This window comes from Mya arenaria, chromosome 5 (assembly GCF_026914265.1).
Source record: "Mya arenaria isolate MELC-2E11 chromosome 5, ASM2691426v1".
In the NCBI taxonomy this organism is placed as follows: domain Eukaryota; kingdom Metazoa; phylum Mollusca; class Bivalvia; order Myida; family Myidae; genus Mya; species Mya arenaria.
The window spans coordinates 58,646,582-58,668,479 of record NC_069126.1 but is presented as its reverse complement, the minus strand read 5'-3'; the positions used below and the strand labels follow the sequence as shown (position 1 = coordinate 58,668,479).

Genomic DNA, 21,898 nt, shown 5'->3' with positions numbered 1-21,898 from the left:
TCAAGTATGGAGTCATTCTGACCTTTACTTTCAGAGGAAAAGATGTTTAAGTGACAAGACAATGTAAAAACAAATGACCCCTGAGCAAGGCCAATTTGACCCCGGGACAATAATTTGAATACCTTTGGTGTAGGTCCACTAGGTAACACTATATACCAAATATGAAAGCTCTAGGTCTTATATTTTGGAGAAGAGGATTTTTAAAGTTTTATTATATAAGACTATATAAAAATATTGAAAACCTAAGCCTATGAATACGGGGCGTGGCCAATTTTGACCCCAGGGCTTAAGTTTGAACAATCTTAATAGTGGTCCGATAAACAATGCTTCATACCAAATATCTAAGGCCTTCGCCTTTTGGTTTCGGAGAAGAAGATTTTATAAGTTTTCATCATATACATATATAAGGAAACCCATGACCGCCCAGGTGGGGCCATTTTTTGACCCCAGGGCCAAAGATTGAACAATATTGGTACAAGTCAACTAGATGATATGTGTGTATCTATATATGTATATTTGTTATTAATTGTTGTATGTGGCCCATATTGAAAATTGGTATGTGTACTAAATATTTTATCCAGTTTAAATTAAGATGTTACTTGTCTTTGTGAGTTCGGAGAAGATTTTTTAAGTTTTCACTATAACACATATAGAGAAAACCCATCAGCCCCGGGGTGTGGCCAATTTTGACCCCAGGGCCATAATTTGAACAAACTTTGTAGAGGTCCACTAGACGATGAATCATGCCAAATATCTAAGCTCTAAGCCACGAAAGTTCAGAGGAGATGATTTTTGAAGTTTTCACTATACACATATAGAGAAAACCCATGACCCCCGAAGGGGGTGGGGCCAATTTTGACCCCAAGGCCATAATTTGAACAATCTTTGTAGAGGTCCACTAGACGATGAATCATGCCAAATATCTAAGCTCTAGTCCAAGTAAGTTCAGAGGAGAAGATTTTTGAAGTTTTAACTATAAACATATAGAGAATACCCTAACCCCCCTGGGCGGGGCCAATTTTGACCCCAAGGCCATAATTTGAACAATCTTTGTAGAGGTCCACTAGACGATGAATCAAGCCAAATATCTAAGCTCTAAGCAACGTAAGTTCAGAGGAGATTTTTGATTTTTTTTTAATATAAACATATAGAGAAAACCCATGACCACCCAGGGGCGGGGCCAATTTTGACCACAGGGCCATAATTTGAACAATCTTTGTAGAGGTCCACTAGACGATGAATCATGCCAAATATCTAAGCTCTAGTCCAAGTAAGTTAAGAGGAGAAGATTTTTGAAGTTTTCACTATAAAAATATTAAGTATACCCTAACCCCCCGGGGCGGGGCCAATTTTGACCCCAAGGCCATAATTTGAACAACCTTTGTAGAGGTCCACTAGACGATGAATCATGCCAAATATCTAAGCTCTAGTCCAAGTAAGTTCAAAGGAGAAGATTTTTGAAGTTTTCACTACAAACATATAGAGAAAACCCATGACCCACCGGGGTGGAGCCAATTTTGACCCCAAGGCCTAAAAAAAAAATACATTTGGTTCGGGTTACCCGACCCTACCTACGGAATAGGCGCCGACCCTAACGTTTTTATAGTCAGTTTGAAAAAAAAAAAATGAAAAACTAAAAAAAAAAAAAAAAAAATTTTTTTTTTTTTTTTTCGCTTTTCAATATGTAGTTTAAAACCTTAATTGCTTATATAGAAGATAACTTTAACACCATTCTCCAATGATGAAAATGACATTCTTATATAAAGCCTAATAAAAAAAAAAAAAAATAAAATAAAAAGCCTACCTACCCTACCTATTTTTGAAAAGGATGTAACCCTAACCAAACAATTTTTTTTTTAGGCCCAAGGCCATAATTTGAACAATCTTTGTAGAGGTCCACTAGACGATGAATCATGCCAAATATATCTAAGCTCTAGTCCAAGTAAGTTCAGAGGAGAAGATTTTTGAAGTTTTAACTATAAACATATAGAGCATACCCATGACCCACCGGGGCAGGGCCAATTTTGACCCCAAGGCCATAATTTGAACAAACTTTGTAGAGGTCCACTAGATGATGAATCATGACAAATATCTAAGCTCTAGGCCAAGTAAGTTCAGAGGAGAAGATTTTTTTAAGTTTTCACTATAAACATATAGAGAAAACCCATGACCCCCCGGGGCGGGGCCAATTTTGACCCAAGGGCCATAATTTGAACAATCTTGGTAGAGGACCATTTGGTGATCCTACCTACCATATATCAACGGCCTAAGCCTTGTGGTTTGGGAGAAGAAGATTTTTAAAGTTTTTCCTTTCCATTGCCATGGCAACCAGAGTTCTGCATGGAATTCAATTCTTTGAACAATTTTCAAAGGGGACCACCCAAGGAACATTCCTGTGAAGTTTGGATGAAATTGGCTAAGCGGTTTATGAGGAGATGTCGTTTAAAGTAAAAGTTTACGGACGGACGACGGACGGACGCCGGACAAATTGTGATCACAAAAGCTCACCTTGTCACTACGTGACAGGTGAGCTAAAAATACCACCCATACTTGACAACCTACACTGTTATGTCCTTATATTCAGAATTCCCTTGTGAATAAACACTAAGTGTATCTTTCACCTTAGAGGTAGGGACATGGGTCTTGCACACGTCACATCGTCTTGGTATGTGGAACACATGTGTCAAGTTTTTTTAAAATCTGTCCATACAAGGGAAAGTAACAGCCCTGACACGACAACCTATACTCTATGTCCTTATATGCAGCACTCCATTGTGAATAAACACTAAGTGTGACCTTGACCTTTGAGGCAGGGACACGGGTCTTGCACGCTACACATCGTCTTGGTATGTGGAACACATGTGTCAAGTTTTTTTAAAATCTGTCCATACAAGGGAAAGTTACAGCCTGGACACGACAACCTATACTCTATGTCCTTATATGCAGCACTCCATTGTGAATAAACACTATGTGTGACCTTGACCTTTGAGGCAGAGACACGGGTCTTGCACACGACACGCCGTCTTGGTATGTGGAACACATGTGGCAAGTTATTTTAAAATCTGTCCATACAAGAGAAAGTTACAGCCCGGACACGACAACCTATACTCTATGTCCTTATATGCAGCACTCCATTGTGAATAAACACTAAGTGTGACTTTGACCTTTGAGGTAGGGACACGGGTCTTGCACGCGACACGTCGTCTTGGTATGTGGAACACATGTGGCAAGTTATTTTAAAATCTGTCCATACAAGGGAAAGTTACAGCCCGGACATGACAACCTATACTCTATGTCCTTATGTGCAACACTCCATTGTAAATAAACTCTAAGTGTGACCTTGACCTTTGAGGTAGGGACACGGGTTTTGCACACGACACGTCGTCTTGGTATGTGGAACACATTTGGCAAGTTATTTTAAAATCTGTCCATACAAGGAAAAGTTACAGCCCGGACACGACAACCTATACTCTATGTCCTTATATGCAGCACTCCATTGTAAATAAACACTAAGTGTGACCTTGACCTTTGAGGTAGGGACACGGGTCTTGCACGCGACACGTCGTCTTGGTATGTGGAACACATGTGGCAAGTTATTTTAAAATCTGTCCATGCAAGAGAAAGTTACAGCCCGGACACGACAACCTATACTCTATGTCCTTATATGCAGCACTCCATTGTGAATAAACACTAAGTGTGACCTTGACCTTTGAGGTAGGGACACGGGTCTTGCACGCGACACGTCGTCTTGGTATGTGGAACACATGTGGCAAGTTATTTTAAAATCTGTCCATACAAGGGAAAGTTACAGCCCGGACACGACAACCTGTACTCTATGTCCTTATATGCAGCACTCCATTGTGAATAAACACTATGTGTGACCTTGACCTTTGAGGTAGGGACACGGGTCTTGCACGCAACACGTCGTCTTGGTATGTGGTACACATGTGGCAAGTTATTTTAAAATCTGTCCATACAAGAGAAAGTTACAGCCCGGACACGACAACCTATACTCTATGTCCTTATATGCAGCACTCCATTGTGAATAAACACTAAGTGTGACCTTGACCTTTGAGGTAGGGACACGAGTCCTGCACGCCACACGTCGTCTTGGTATGTGGAACACATGTGGCAAGTTATTTTAAAATCTGTCCATACAAGGGAAAGTTACAGAGCCGGCCGGCCAGCCGGACGGACAGACGGTGCGATTTTAACATGCCCACCTTCGGGGGCATAAAAACAACACAGAAAAAGGCAATAACTCTGTAATTTGCAAAAAGTAGTGTAGTGATTCATGTACACTGAACTCCTTCTCATTGTGCTGTACCATTGTATAAAGTTTTATTACATTCCATCCGGTAGTTTTGAAGAGTTCCGGACAAGAAAAAAGTAACAAAGGGCAATAACTCTGTAATTGGCTGAAATAGAATTGCAGTTCCTGTACACTACACTTCCTCTCATTATGATATATCACTGTATGAAGATTTATTTAATTCCATCCATTAGTTTTCAAGTTAAGAAAAAGTAACAAAGGGCAGTAACTCTATAATTAGCTGAAATAGAATTGCGGTTCCTGTACACTGCACTCCTTCTCATTATGATCTATCACTGTATGAAGTTTTATTAAATTATCTATCACTGTATGAAGTTTTATTAAATTCCATCCAATAGTTTTCAAGATATGCCTCGGACAAGAAAAAGTAACAAAGGGCAGTTACTCTGTAATTACCTGAAATAGAGTAATAGTTCTTGTGCACTGCACTTCCTCTCATTGTGCCTAACCATTGTATTAAGTTTTAATAAATTTCATCAAGTAGTTTGCAAGTTAATGTCTGGGAAAAAATTTGACAGCAAAAAAAATAAATAAAGGACAATAACTCAGTAATTAGCCAAAGTAGAGTTATGATTCTTGAACACTGCACTAGTCTTCCTCCCATTGTGCTTTACCATTGTATGAAGTTCCAATGAATTTCATCGAGTACTTTTCAAGTTATAATCCCGACAAAAAAAAGTAACAAAGGGCAATAACTCAGTAATAAGCAAGAATAGAGTTATGGTTATTGTACACTGCACTTCCTCTCATTATGCTCTTCCATTGTATGAAGTTTAATACAATTCCATCCAGTAGTTTTTAAGTTATGCTCCGGACAAGGTAAATTGCAACGGACCGACGGACAAACCGACGGACAGAGGGACGGACAACGCCAAAACAATATCGCCCTCCGGAAACCTTTGATTCGGCGGGGCATAACAAAGCAGTCCAAAGCGCGTCTATATCCCCTGCCATTGTTTTAAGTATACTTTGTTTTTCTTGCAACCTGACTGGTATGTTGAATCTGACCAAAATTGTACACAACCACTGGTCAAGAGTGGGAATATAGGAAATACAAGTTTTTTGATCGGTAACCTAAATATTCTTGGATATTTGAACATATTATAAAAGGATATTTGTTAAAGTAATTCATTAAGGAATGAATTTCGGGGTTGATGTCATTATCGGGGTATGAACGCAGTTGGGTTGGTCAATGTGTGTGGAGTCCGAAGGACTCCACGCGTACTTTGTCCAACCCAATTGCGTTCATATCCCCGATAATGACATCAACCCCGCAATTCATTCCTTATATTTACACCAATAGTTCATTATTTCTTTCAAGAATTGTTAAAAAAATTCTTCATTTCATTTAAGAAAACCTTTAAGTAATCCCTCTTTACCCATTCTGTAAATAGAACGACCCAACTATAACCGGAAACATTTTTTTCAAATGACGTCACAATAACGCGGGAAAAGATCAACCACTTGAAATCATTTTAAAACGTGAAATTGAAACACTTCTGGTACCATTATATTTAAAATATAATAAACTAGCACTTTTAAAAATGTTGATCTATATTTTACGGGACCTGCAGACACAATACAACCAATAACAAGATCAATAGCTTTCATGTATATTGTTATGCAATGAATTACGATCCCAACATATCCAAAGATGTCGATTGATGAACGCAATTGCCGAAAAGCAGTTCATTTAAGGAATGGAAGTTGAGGTGTAAATATTATAGTGTGAAGTGTAGGTAAGATCAATGTCAAGGTTATTTTGGCCAAAAACAGGAAGGAAAATGAGTCCTTCATTTATAACATCGATGAAATAGGAAGCCTTAAGTATTATCGATAAAGTGATACATATATATTGTGTTGACGTCATAACATTGTTTTACTGATTTGGAAGAGAAAACACATGTTATAAATATATTATCACATTTGTGTCCATTGTTTTTTTAAATATTAAGCTTGTTGCACATAATGATAATGCTTGGTAGAGTGCGCTAAGTATCAATCTGTGCAGCTTGTTTAACACTTTCAATTAACATTTATATCTTGTTCTCTATTTACACGGCCTCTAAACGCCAGCTCCACCACTGTACGGTGGTGCAAAGAAAAAGAGCTGTCGACACTTCCGTGGTGGAGCTGAGCCCTATGTTTACAGGAACAAACGTGAGTATGATTTATATTTTATTTGATAATTTCATTTAACGGACATATTTTGAAAATCGGAGAATGTGGTACCGTGTAAGAACACTTCTACTGTAGGCTGGTTACTATTTCGTTTCAATATTGTGCAAACTGTGGTGTCAGGAGCTTTTCTCCCGAATCGGACTTGTGCATATTTTGAGATCTGATTGCATAGTACATTTCCGTGCTAACACACCCCATAAGAACATTCTCACGCATGCAAACATAACTGTTATGTATAGTACCTATGCCGGAACACTGATAAGCACTTCTTAAAAAGGAAAAATGCACATATTTATAATAGTGGTAGCGCTGTTGCCCTAGTGATGGCACTGTTGCCCTAGTGATGGTGCTATCAAGTATGTTTTGCGCTTGAAGTAATATAAAAAGTTGACGCTTTTGGAATGAATACAACAGTTGCTATGTTTATCATTCATTGAACATTATGCTGGTTATGCATACTACTTGCAGAAACAAAACTCTTCGCAACCTACCTTAACCTTACTGAAAACTATTTCGAAAACAAATGGCTAGGTGCTGTTAATTTTACCATATAACTACAAGTATCTATCATGTGTTACTGGTACGGATAGAAAAATCCGACCGAGTGCACGCGCGTAAGCCGGAAACGAGGTTTGCCGAGTTACCGGCCACGAAGTGTGACTGAAGGACGGATTTTTCGATCCGGACCGGAAAAACATGATTCAATTTGATTTTTTTTCTTGCATATCTAAATTTATCAATTTGTGGAAGAATTGAGGTAGAAAACGCACTTCTGTACATTTTACCAAAAAGCGCGTGAAACGTTGTTTACTGACGTTATAAAGCGCAGTGATTTTAAATCACTATTGATGTCAAATAGTAACTATTTAAATCGCGTTTTTACGATAATTCATTATCTATTTTAATTAATTGTTTACTTATATAATTGATTGCGCTTTATTGAAATGAAATAATGTACTTTTCATAAACCATACAATAAAAGAAATAAGAAGTAGCGAGTTGTTGCACATAACTCATCTTACATGGTGGTGTAAGATGCGTTTTTTCAGCACTGGTCAAATGACCGGAAACACACGTCTGGTATGCAAGAATACCTCTCTCATAACGGGACACACATGATAAATACTTATAGTTAGGCCAAATAAAAAAATAGTTCCGTTTCAGGTTACCCGACCGACCCTATTTTTTCCCGCCGACCCTAACCTATTTTTCCGTGAAAAATTGTGATTTGGATACGAAAAGCATTTGTTACAAAATGTATACGAAAAGTTGACAATATATTAGTTGGATTTCTGATTGTATTTACCGTAATTCACCTTAGAGTTCGGACACCTTAAAATAATTATTTTTTTCGCTGTTCGAATTCATAGAAAATAACCATTTTTACATTTTATATACATGTATGTTAAACCTGCCTTTTTTCTTCATGTCTGCATTTTACCACTTAATAATTAATCCGTAGTTATCAATGGTTATAACGCCTATACGTGTAACTCCTTTATCAAGTTAATTAAAATCCCATTCAACACCATTTTATACATGCATTGAAATAAATAAACACCTTCTATCGGCATCAGATCAAACAGTCACATTGTGTGATGTCACATTCTCACAGTTATACCCACGAGGATCTCATAGATAGCATGCATATTGATATACAGGATTAATGTGTATGTGTGGTGTTTTCGATTGTATTGCATTTCTAACTTTAATTCATCACATTAAATAGTTACCTGTATCATTGAATGTGTTGCCTTTTATTGTTCTATTGATGTTTCAATTAGTATTACTTTACGATAAGTGCTTCATAAAGTCTACATTAAAAGTGTGGTACAAGTTTCAAAGTTTATTGGCGGATCGTTTTACAAACATGTCATGTCTGTGTTTTCATAATCCCTTAATTGCCCTTGTTGTTTCTTTATTCCCCTATTAAATATATCACACTTCCTTTTCAACAGGCAATAAATCGTTTAGGATGGGTAGTAACTAATTAACTTGTCACAGTGTTGTATACGGTTAGGTATTAAATCTATCCATCTATACATTTTAAGGATTTGTGCTTGTAAGCCAAGGCAGGTATATTTCAATTCTTGAACTATATTTTCTTGTCAGATACAAATGTGTCAGATACTGATTTTCGGATTGATATATATATCAGACTTATGTGTGCAATTTTGGCAATAAAACCTGCATGTTACTTGTTCTTCAAACCTGAACCCCCAGGTCCTCTTGACGATTCTAGGACATTTGCCCCCCCGGACATTTGCCCCCCCGGATGTTTGCCCCCCTTTTGGACCATCGCGGACATTTGCCCCCCCGCCGTTTTCGAGGGGGCAGACATTTGCCCCCCCCGCCGTTTTCGAGGGGGCGGACATTTGCCCCCCCCCGGTTTTTAAGAGTTATAACAGATTTATCTTAATTCAGTGAGTATTTAAAGAAATAACTTACTGGACTGTCAGTAATAACTGCTCCTTTGCATTCCAAGGTGCGTCTCTGTGAGCACTCCCAGGTGATGGTGGTCTTGCTGCTTTTCTTCTTCGTGTACGTAAAACTATCAAAGCAAAGCTTTGGTGCGCCTCTACTACTCGTAATGAATTCCATGTTGCTTCGTGGAAGTGAATTGTGAGTTGTAATTTGTGATAGGAAATACGTCCATTATATGAGTCCCGTGTTCTTAGTTTGTATTTTGAGCAAAAGTACGTCACATTTTTCTCGTTAATTATCTCTTCTTTGATATCATGCAAACAGAGGTAAATAGCGCGATCGAGATTGCTTTAATTGTTTCTCATTAATTAACTCTTCTTTGATATCATGCAAACAGAGGTAAATAGCGCGATCGAGATTGCTTTAATTGTTTCTCATTAATTAACACTTCTTTGATATCATGCACACATAGGTAATTAGCGCGATCGGGATTGCTTTAATTGTAGTGTTGGATCGCACTTTAATACAAACACATGTTTGGTGTTGATAGTTTGTAAGATTATTAAAGTTATCGCAAATGTCCGCCCCATCGAAAATGGAGGGGGGGCAAATGTCCGCCCCCTCGAACATTGAGGGGGGGCAAATGTCCGCCCCCTCGAAAACGGCGGGGGGGCAAATGTCCGCCATGGTCCAAAAGGGGGGCAAACATCCGGGGGGGCAAATGTCCGGGGGGGCAAATGTCCGTTTACCCCTCTTGACAGCATTGAGGTTTCCTTGGATGATGGCTTATATGGTAAATTTGCTGTCCCACTCTCCATGTAATTATGTAACAGGAAGGTTAGCATACTACAGAGGGTGATTGAAAGCAGAAGGGTGCATAAAGAAAAGTAAAATCGTTCCTGGAAAGTCTTTTATAGTAGCAGAGTGAGCTAAAAAGTGTTTTGACTCTTCTGTCATAACATAAAATAGCATCTTGTACTCATTTTGTTTTAGCTTTATTAATTTCCATCAATAAGTTTCATAGACATTGCTCTAGAAGGATAAATTTAAGCTTTTTGATTAATTAAAGGTAAATAATTATTGTGGTAATGAACTACTCCAACAAAAACTTATGTGTGCACCACCACAATATGGTACAAAGCAACAACAATTTGTTGAAACCCTCAGTGGGGGGAATTAAACACAGTGATTCAGCACTAAGTATATAACATACCAATAACAAGGGAGGTACAATAACAGTGTTGATATCAGCATGATGTTAATATTGGGTAAAAGTAGTTTAAATTATTGTACAGTCTGATAAAGCTAAATTTTATTGACAATTAAGGATGTGTTTTAAGATTAAGCATTTAATAACAAAAACAGACAAATAATAAACCCCTTAGCGTAGGACAACTGAAATGCATGAATTTGGAACTCAAAAACAATGCATTTCAGTTATTTTTTGTTGTTTAAAAAAAATGTTAAATTTACTTTAAACCTTTTCAAGCTCTCATTGAGGCAATAAATTATGTTGTTGTTACACTCTTCTATGCTATCAATATTTTCTGTTGATGTTGTTGATTATTAAAAAGTACTATGAGTACTAGATTATTGGATCTCTTACATATACAAATCTGAAGTAATTGCCTCAAATATAAGTTCTAATCAAGCTTCATTTGCCTTATCTACTGAGTGCACCAGGTCTTCCTTCACCAATTTGTTCACACACCAGATCAAAAAGCACAGTTATTTCCTTACCTTCTTGCTCAACATTTATTGAAGAAAACACTGTTGGATCTGTTGCCATTTCACACTTGTATGTTCCACAATTACTTGTCTGGAAGTTACTGAGGACAAAATTAAAGTAATTGACAGATGCATCAGTGGCATCTACAGTGTATGATGAACTTGGGGAACATGTGAAAGCTCCCAAAAAAACAGTGCATGTACCAAGTGCAGCTCCATCCTTATCTGATATGGTAACAGAGGTAGCTTTATTATCGTTACTACAGGTCAATGTCAACGAGCTTCCTTTCTGTACCACATATGTACTGTCCGTAAAGTAGCCAGATGCTGTCAGGTTCACAACCCCTAAAATAAAAGAAAAAAAGAAACACAGTGAGACAACCAATGACTGAATTATGAATAGCAACACAGAATTAATTTTACGTTTGAATAATTTTCCAAAACAAGAGGCCCAAAAGCGCCTATGCTCTACTGGCATGGCTCTTGTGGTCATTTTCAATCCAGAGCATGTACGTTTGAGTAATAGGCAACAAATATATAGTTCACTTTTAGTGTTTGGGTTAGCTGAAAACGCTGCACGTTCAATATCTGAGGACAGGAAGTGTTGTAAGCAGATTAGGTGCATGAACTATTTTAATATGTGCCAAGTAAAGGTAATCTGAGGGTAAAAAATATCTGCTTTCAAAACTGTACTCATCGTCAAAATTTCACTTCTGTAGCTTTAAAAATAAAAAGTCGGTCAAAGGTCAAAGTCAAGGACATCCGAGGACAACATTAATGCTTGTTTGCAAAACTGTTCACATGGTCAAAATTTCATTACTGTAGCTTTAAAAATTAATAAGTAAGTCAAAAGAGGTGGGGCCAGCTTTTGCCAAAGGGGCATTATTTCAAATGTTTTCAATTGCATCATATGATGCTGACCAGGGCTCTCGCGAGGGGGCGATTTGGGCGAAGTGGTCGCCTAAAATTCCCAGACTTCGCCCATTTGTATCATCAAAGCGACATTGACTTCGCCGAAAATTTTAGCACATTGTAAATCTGTTAATCAGCGAGTATTTGGCCAATGTCCCATTAGTCAAAACATCACAATAAGCCATTCATACAAATTGGTAATCTCCTAATCCGATAATTGGGCCGTGTCATCCAATTACCAAAACATCGCCAGTAGGCGGAGCTATTGAAAGTTAACCAATCAGAATGTACATTCAGAAGACCCTGATCAAATGATATAAGTTTGTTAAAATGAGATAGAATTGGAGACATAATTATGAAATATCTTGTCAAGCATTAATTTAAGTTAAAAAGTAATTAATATATGAATTGAACAAACAATGCAAGACATTTAAACATTGTTGCTTTTGAAGCAGACGGTCATAGCCATCTAGGGCCATCGGCAAGTAGGCGCTAAGAAAATCAATAACATGACGTATCACCAAATATTTGATTGGTTTTAGTGAAATGTTCATGATGAAAAATGATTTGTAAACACAAAAAATAATTTTTTTTTGCTTTATGTAGAGTTTACTTACAGTATTTTTCTCCTGTCACAGTTACGATGTAAAAAAAAATCGGCGAGATCGCCATTTTGTCAGAACAATTTTCCGAGTTAATTTTTCAACTTCACATTATGTATTGGTAAATTTTTCATCAAGGACACTGATTTAAATGTCATTTGGTTCTTAAATGTCAGCATATTTAAAATTATTTAGCCAGAGACAAGTAAATAACAGCACAGCTGAATGTGACATTCGTACCCTATCCCGAACGTACCAAAACAAGATTCGTCCCCCTACTTTATTGACAGTTCATTTATGAGGTCATTATGATTATTTCAAATTCTTAGATGTATTTTTTTGGTTCATTTTAGATGCTATTTGGAGATAAACTATGTGACATTGACAAATACACTTTTGCTGAGCCAAAAATGATACATTATTTTATGAACATTTTATATAGTTATAGCAATCAATTTGAATGTGAATATAAACTGAGGTGTGTGGTATGGCATAGTTTTTGTATCAGGTGTTATAAAAAGTATCACTTCTCCCTAAAGTCTCCCCACTTCTCCCTAAATTGACTAAAGGGAGAAGACACTTCTCCCAAAATTTTCAGCCTAGTGAGAGCCCTGTGCTCCACAACAAATATCAAAGGTATGGGCCTTGTGGTTTGAAACAAGAAGATTTTGAAAATATTTCTTAAATAAGTCTCTAGGAAAATAGTGACACCCAGGGCAGTGCCAGTTTTGACCCAAGGGGCATAATTTGAACAACCATGGTAGTGGACCACTAAAAGCCTTGTTCAAAATAGCAAGGATTTGCATAGTGGTAATGATATTCCAGGCATGCATGGGCAGATCTGGCTGGTTTTCGAAAGGAACCGAGCTCTAATGGATATCTAAATACTGTACAAGTTTCATCGAGATACAATCAAAACTGAAGACTGTATGGTGTTCACAAGCTAGTGTTTACACAATAGCATTTTTTCATACTATCAAGGGCCATAATCTAGGCATGCATGGGCCGATCTGGCTGGTTTTCGAAAGGAACTGAGCTCTAATGGATATCTAAATACTGTACAAGTTTCATCGAGATACAATCAAAACTGAAGACTGTATCGTGTTCACAAGCAATTGTTTACAGACGCACGGACGCACGAACGCACATGCTAAGAACACATTACCATCGCATTAGCTCTTCTGGCCTTTGGCCAGTAGAGCTAAAAATAATTAGCCAAATACAAATAGGCCACGATGGCCATATATCTTTCACCTGAGTTCACTGCCAATTTAGCTTAATTACCCTATCCTTGCAGAAATTATTTCAATGTATTTTCAAATCCTAACAATTTCGATGATTTCTTAGCAATTACCAATGTTTTCTCATTTGCAAAACATTGGAATTCTTTGGAATAGACAATCCTTACAAATCCCAAGAATTCTTTAGACTTCTTTGGATATTTATATTGGAAAAGAAAGGAAAAGATTGGAATAATAATCCAAACTTATCCTAGCTTTTCTGAATTGGAAAAAGTTATCATTACTTAGAAATGCAATCATTTTTCTGTAAAATGAAAATCCCAACATTTGGATTACCGGTAGTTAGGAATTTGGTATCATGACATTGAGCACATATAGGACAACTTAAGGATTCAACAGTTTCCTTTTTCAGATTTTTTTTAATATAATTGTCTAATGTTTACCAATGGTATTAATTAATATTTGTGATGAGTATTTTGTTATCACCTGTTGCACAGAATTCACCAAAACATCAGTCCATGAAGTATTTTCATGAACCTAACTTCTTGAACTTGAATCATCGAAGATTAATGAATTTGATGAACTGTTTAACCATTCAAAAGATGAGACGACCAGCAGAATATAATAAGGTGCATCAGCAACAGGCAGACAGTTGAGGTAGCTGTGGTTACAACTGACTGGTGCATTTAGAGTAACACTATTGGCCCAGTCATAACCCAAAGATTATCAATTAAAAAAAATTACATGCTTAAAGAAAATTCCATATCAAAATAACATGAAGATTGAAATCAAATTTATTTTAATTAAAGCACCACATATATCATATGTATCATGTAAGGTGCCATGGATTGTTCCACTCACACGTGCTGGTCACATTGCCTGGATACAGTAATATATTTTTATAATTTATAATATTTTTTTTTATTTTTATTATTTATTATTTTTGACAAGATAGTGAATATATGTCATTTAAAAAAATATATTACTAAGTTTTTTCATGAAAAATTGTGGAATATTTTTTAAAATGACATATATTCACTATCTTGACCAAAAAACAAAATAAAAAAATAAAAAAATATGTATCCAGGCAATATGACGAGCACCTGAGGTCAACACTGGTTAATTAGTTGTCAAACAAGTTAAATGTACCTTCTTTCAAGGTTCACTGAACTAAAACGACTCTACAATCATTTACAATGACGCAAGGACACCAGAGTTTTTCTTTCAACTTCTGGTTTCGCTTAGGTCTTTATTAATTAGAAATAAAATTAGATGGACCATGATCTCTGAGAATGGGGAAAAATGCAATTGATTTGCTTGTAATCGATTGTCTCTCAAATATTTACAAAATAGTCATATTCTAGCGTAGCTATATTCTAACAGTTACGCATTTAAGACGAAACGCTTTTCACTGGCGGAGGTAGTTTCGAACTCCCGCCATGTTTGTCGAAATAATGCTCCAAATAAACTGAAGTGTTGTTTCGTTTATTTAAGATAAGTTCAAGCGAAGTAAGGGGTATAATTCAATAACTTTTATAACGATCTTTTACGCTAACATTATTGTTTAAAATAACATAGCAACATTTTGAAGTAATGAGCAAATATGTTTTGTTGTAATACATTTTGCGCGACAAATGTAGAAATACGTTTGTGTAGAAACACAGCTAAATGAATGTTTGTGACTAGCGTACAGCTAATACTTTATTGCTATATATTTTAACAGCTATTGTTTCTTAATGTATACGTAAGCCATTTTTGTCTAGAAAAAGAATCAATTGCCAAATAGGGCCGGCAGCGATGCAAAAGTGGATGGGGAAGGTAAAAAACTAAAACGTTTAAAAAGTCCATGTTTTATATAGTTTTGAGGAACGATCTTTTAAGGGTGTGAAACATATATTATTAGCAACATGATTTGGGGTAGTAAGGAGTTAAAAAAAATTACAATAGAGTATTAATAAATATTTTGGATCAAAAAAACTTTCACATTTATTCAGAAAAGTCTGTTGACATTGCTTATCACCTTGTTTTTACATCAAAATGCCCCAGACTACCTATTCAACAATGTTGTGAGTTCTTTATTATATCTTGTCAAATAAAAGTTCTTCACGAAAACAAGAGCGGTCACAGACAGCTATATCCCCCGCATCATGGGGGCATTTTTTGTAACGAAAGCCAATCAATGGTAAGGGTAGTTTCTCAGGAACATAAGAAATGCGTAAAATTAAGAAAGGGCAATAACTCTTTCAAAAAAGGTCAAATTGCAAAAGCCTGGCAATATGCGCTGCGTCACTATATAACCATAAACGTAAGAGGAGTTGCGAAGAAACCAATTTTAAATGTAAAATAAAGAAAGGGCAATAACTCTTTCAAAAATGGTCGAAACGCGAAAGCCCGACAATATGCGCTGCTTCACTTTATGATAATCAATCTGTAAAAGTTTGGTAGAAATCGCATGAAAAACGTAAGAGGAGGAAAAAAGTAATCGAAAGTGAAAGTTAATGAACTTAAGTTGAGTACGTCAAAAACTACGCCTTTTGGTGTATCCTGAGTGTAAAGGGTAACTACACCAAAAGGTGTATCCCAAATACAATGGGTTAAAGGTTCAGTTCAAGATTGCATTCAAATGGGTTTAAATGCAATTCTATTGAACAACCTCTCTTATTTATATTGATTATAAGAAAGAAAAAAAATTCGCTCTTCACTCGCTTCGGATTTTATGAACACTGACAAATTCGTAATTTAATTTATTTTTCGCTCACTCACTCCATTATTTTTTGGAAAAATCCGAGGAACGCAACATTAATTTGGTGTGGCCTTAAAAGATTATTCAACTTACTGAAAAATGCCATAAAAAGATAGTCGGACCTGTTTTTGTACATTGACATTATTTTCTTTTATATTTCATGATATTTCTACTGCTCATTGCTGAAGAAGGCATTTGTTTTCTTAAAGAATCAGAATGTCATTTTTCTTGAAGCCTAATTATATTGAAGGTAGCACTATTAACTTACCTTTTCCAATGATGGTTTTCAAAGTGTGGAATGAAATAAGTTTGCATGTACATCACATTCAATTTCATTGCATAGATTTGGAAAAAAAAATCAAAGTGACGGAAGTTATTGTTTCCAGCTATCTGATAATGAGCCATCATGGTGCTTTAATCTAGTGAGCAGTTTTATTTAATTCTATCAAGTAGTTTTCAAGTTATCCTACAGACAAGGAAAACTGCAACGGACCGACAAACCGACCAACCACAGGGTGACATATATAGCCCCTCCAAACTTTGTTTGTCGGGGGAATAAATAGTCAGTACTACCCAATCAACAGTCTTGTGGTGATAGCAGCTATTCTAAAAAATATAATTACACCTGAATTTTATTCACTACTTTTCATTATTTTATTGAATATCTTCATTATTTTGGAAAGATATCATCAAGAACCCACAAGCCATTGTTTATGAGGATGTCTTGGGCATTATGACACCAAAACATAGAACTTATATTGTTGACAGACTTTTTCATAAAAAGGAAGATGCTTTTATATCCAAAATCTTAATTATCACAAAAATGTTGCAAAGGATGTATGTTTTATTCCCTAAAACAATTGTTCAAAACTAAATAAAACAAACTTTCGAGATGCTTTAAATTTTTCCCTTCCCCACCCTCTTTTGCAGGAAGGGAACTAATCATATCTGAAATTATTAAACATTTTGCGAAAAAAAGTGTTATTTTTTATGCCAATGTGGCCAAATTTCAGCCACATTTTTATTATAAGATAACATTGAAAAGGGTTCCTCTGCTGCTAATGTTGAAACTGCCTACAAAGTATGAGGTCATTAGGCCCAAGTGGTCATCAGTTATTGACATTAACCTTTGACTAATTTAACCCTCAAAGTGTTAGGGTTTATCTGCTGGATACAACCAATACCAAGTTTGAAGTCCCTGGAAGCAAAAATTTAGTTAGTGATGGAAACAGATTTTCAGCTCAAGGACACCATAATCTTGACCTTTGACCTCAAAATCTATACAGTTTATCTACTGGTCAACAACCTGTCTAACATGTTTGAGACCCTTGGACCCTGCAATCTTCAGTTATTGATTGAAAATGGATAGTCAGCTCAAGGTCACAACAACCTAAACCTTTAACCCTCTAACTGAAATATAAATAGGGTTCATCTATTGGTCATGAAGAACCTGTCTAGTAAGTTCAAAGTCCCTTTACCCCCATGCGTCCCTTTACCCCCATACCGAACTTAAATCGGAAAATAATTTTCAGCTCAACATCACCATGATCTTGTCCTTTGACCCTCTGTCCATAATTTCATCTAGCATTCGCATTTTATCAAAGCTGTGGGGACAGACAGACGTATAGTCCAAATACTATATTAAGTCCTTCAAAGGCATTAAAAAATGCTGGCCTTACCACTTATAACATAAATTTGTACCTGAAACCATGTTGACACAAAAACAGCACAGCATGTAGCATAGTATCTCTCTGATTCTTAACTCCATCATGATAACCATCTGAAAACACACCCAAAAAAACACCATGATGACCTGACATTGCACAGTACAACAGCTGAACATACATTGGGATTGACTTGCTAGAGAAACATTCTAGTCATAATTGTTAACAAGACCCCAATGCGGTAACGCCGCATTAAAGCCGGATTTTTTCTTGCAATATTGCAAACCTAGGATTTGAGGTAGTGACCTAGTATTTTAACAAAAAAGACCCATATTTATACTTATCAGAGATATCGTTCATACAAATAATCTGATCAACAGAAACACCATTTGTGTGAGGAAAAATAAACTTTTTATAAATACATCAGCTTTTCCAATAAATACATCAGCTTTTCCAATAAGATCTGTCCCAGAGACCTAGTTTTTGACCCTAGATGACACACTTTATCATCTAAGATTTCATTTTTTTTATGACATAGGGAAAATAATTCCTAAGATTTGACCTAGTGACCTAGTTTTTTATCTGAGATGACCCATATTCACAAATGTTTAAGACAACATGTAGACAAATATTCTGACCAATTTTTATAAAGATTTGACAAAAATTTATGAATTTTTATGACTGTGGAATTCTTTCTCCTAAGATTTGACCTTGTGACATAGATTTTGACCGGGGATGACCCATATTAAAGAACTTTCAAGATATTATGCAGACAAATATTCTGACCAAGTTTCATAAAGATTTGACAAAAAATTATGAATTTATGATGTGGAAAGATTTTCTTAAGATTTGACCTAGTAGCCTAGAATTTGACCTAGGGTGACCAATAAAGAAAATAAGCAAGATATTATTCAGACAAATATTTTGACCAAGTTTCATCAAGATATGAAAAAAAATGTTGAATTTATGACAAGTGGAAATATTTTTCCTAAGATTTCTGCATATTTTGCTATGGAAGTGGACTTTTGTGTGTTTTAAGTGTATCTTTTGCGCAATAAGTGCATCTTTTTCATTGAAGTGAATTTTCCTACATCTTTAACTGCATTAAAAGCGTATCTTTTACCTGAAAAGTGTATCTTTAGTTTTATTGATAATCTACTGTCATTAAAGAGTGCATTTTAAGTGTATCTTTTTACTTAGAAGTGCATCTCTTAGTTTAGGTAAAAAAGCAGCATCTTTGTGTAATAAAGTAAATATTTATTAAATACACGAATGAATGAATGAATGAATGAATGAATGAATGAATGAAAGAATGAGTGAATGAATGAATGAATAAATGAATGAATGAATGAATGAATGAATGAATGAATGAATGAATGAATGAATGAATGAATGAATGAATGAATGAATGAATGAATGAATGAATGAATGAATGAACCAGTAAATAAGCATTTTATTATTGATCAAGATACCTTAAAAATAAAAAATAAAAAAATAATGAAATAAAAAGGAAGATTATTTTAAAAATCAAAAATATATTATTATTTCTTATTTATTGTGTAATCAAAAGAACAGATTTTACTTATAGGCAAGAACCTGTAACAGCCCCTTTAATGAGTATACCGTGTCAATCCAAACCTTTTCAAGTATTTTATGTACCTTAAATTTTATTTCTTGAATTCTAATATATAGTAAGTTATTTGTTATTATTATGATTTGGTCCGGTTCGGCCAGTGTTTTATACCCAATCAAAATTCTGAAGACTTTTGAACAATTTCCATACAGGTCCAGATATTTCCATTGGTCAGGGATTGGTCACGTCCGGCCAGTCTTTTATATTCACCCACCCTTCCCTAAATTTGCCACCAACTTCCACCAAATGCCACCCAAATCCATGGCAAATGGGTGGCACTTGGTGGAAAATGGGTGGCACTTGGTGGAATATCAAGAATTCCACCAACTGCCATGAAATTTCCACCCAACTGGAGGTGGCAGTTGGTGTAAAATTGAACTCAGTTTTTTTTTCATGTGGCACTTGGTGAAAAAGTTGGACTTAGTTAATTTTTCATATGGCAGTTGGTGAAAAAAGACTTAGAAAATCTCAAGAGTTCTGTAAAATGGAACCATTACTTATCATGATGGAATAATAATAGAATTTACGACAGTTGCTGTTCATGCTGCTGTTTTAGCATCATTACATATGCTACTATTTAAAACTAACTGGTAATGTTGCTCAGGTTATACTGATGATGATTACGATGTTGGTGGTTCTATTGATGATGATTATGATGTTGGTGGTTCTATTGATGATGATTATGATGTTGGTGGTTCTATTGATAATGATTATGATGGTGGTGGTGGTGGTGGTAATTATGATGATTGTGGTGGTGGTGATTATGATGATTGTGGTGGTGGTGGTGGTGGTTGATTTTGACAATTGTGTTGTTGTTGGTAGTTCATTGTGGTGTTGGTGAATATGATTGTGGTGGTATTGGTGATTATGATGATTGTGGTGGTGGTGATAGTGATCATGATGATTGTGGTGGTGGTGACAACAACAACAACATGTTGTTATTGATGATGATGATGATGATGATGATGATGATGATGATGATGATGATGATGGTGGTGGTGGTGGTGGTGGTGGTGGTGGTGGTGATGATGATGATGATGATGATGATGATGATGATGATGATGATGATGACAACAACAATGTGATGGTGATTATCATGATCATGATAATGATGAGTTAAACTAAGTTTTCTGTGTACATGTGCTCTGTTGCTATTTCCCCAAAGGTACAGGGATGCATTAATGTTTGATTTAAACTCGGAATGACCTCTCTGCTGGAAAATCTCCTCAAAATATTTGAATCTTACAGTTATTAGCATTAATTTTGTGGAACTTTGAATAGTGAGAAAAAAAAATGTGCAGTTTTGTTTAATAAAATGGATTGATTATAAGGTAACTGTTATTTTTTTTATCATATTAACATCCAAAAAAGATCATGACTTATCATTTTATTTTATTTTTACACATATTAGGCTCTTTGTCTTTGTTTAAAGTTTGACTAAGAGATAAGCTTTATGCATGTACTGTCAAGTATGTTTCACTTTATTCCAAAACAATTGACAAATACTCAGTCAAGCAATGTACTAAGTTTAAAAATTATCATTCAATTTGTACAATGAAGTTGAAGATGTATAAAGAAATGTTATACAATTTTTTTTTCCAGACCCCCCCCCCCCCCCCATAACGATGACAATGTACTTGGAACAAGATTCTAAGACCTTTTTGGTAAATATTTGAATATTACAATAACTTAAATGAAGACTGACCTCATAGTTTTATCATATTTTATTAGCTTATACTTATTTAAAAGTGCTAAGTGCTGTGAAGGGTGAGATAAACAATATTAAATGCCAGTCAAGAAAAGATGTAGAAGATGTATATGATCTAAAGGGTGTGTGTGTTTTTAAGAAAAATCGTTGAGGTATTGACAAAGCCTTGGTGTAATTCATGTTGTTGGCTGCATGATTTTGAAAAAATAAAGATATTAAAGTGAATCTTGGTGTACACATGTTTCCAAAGACATTTGTAGAACAAATTGTAGAACAAATAACATTCTTCTGTGAGGCAAACCCTATTATATTGAACAGATTTATTAAAATGATCGCTTTTTTCAGAAAGAAATATGAATAGAGGACTTCTATAGCAGAAGAAGTATAGCCAAACTTGAATCTAATTTTAAAATATATTTTGAATAATGATAGCTAAAATGAAACCTCCAAAATAAATAATACTAAAACTGTTTTCAGGATTTCTCCAAATGTAGAAATGCAGACAGCTCTTCACCATCAACTGTGATCCTTTGTAATTTTGTGTACATATGAAACTAAATGACTGCAAAGAAATGTTTTTTGTTGTTCTTAGGTTGTTGTATGCATACTTCATAAATCCCATGATTTTATTTCCACCAAGTGCCACGTAATTTCCACCAACTGCCACATTGGCATGGCATTTGGTGAAAAAAGATCAAAGAAACTGAACGTGGCATTTGATGGAAAATT

At 35.5% G+C, this 21,898-nt stretch overlaps 1 protein-coding gene across 11 annotated transcripts in view; it reads right to left on the bottom strand.

Annotated features, from left to right (window-relative positions):
- The window catches only part of LOC128234064 (integumentary mucin C.1-like), a 122,969-nt gene that overhangs the window by 69,077 nt on the left and 31,994 nt on the right, over positions 1-21,898 (bottom strand). For all 11 annotated transcript variants that reach the window (XM_052948035.1, XM_052948034.1, XM_052948043.1 and 8 more), the window contains exons 2-3: positions 17,866-17,944; positions 10,679-11,011 (exon numbers count right to left, since the gene is read on the bottom strand). In XM_052948035.1, coding sequence (XP_052803995.1) covers positions 10,679-11,011; positions 17,866-17,944 — 412 coding nt within the window. The remainder of the gene's footprint in view (positions 1-10,678; positions 11,012-17,865; positions 17,945-21,898) is intronic.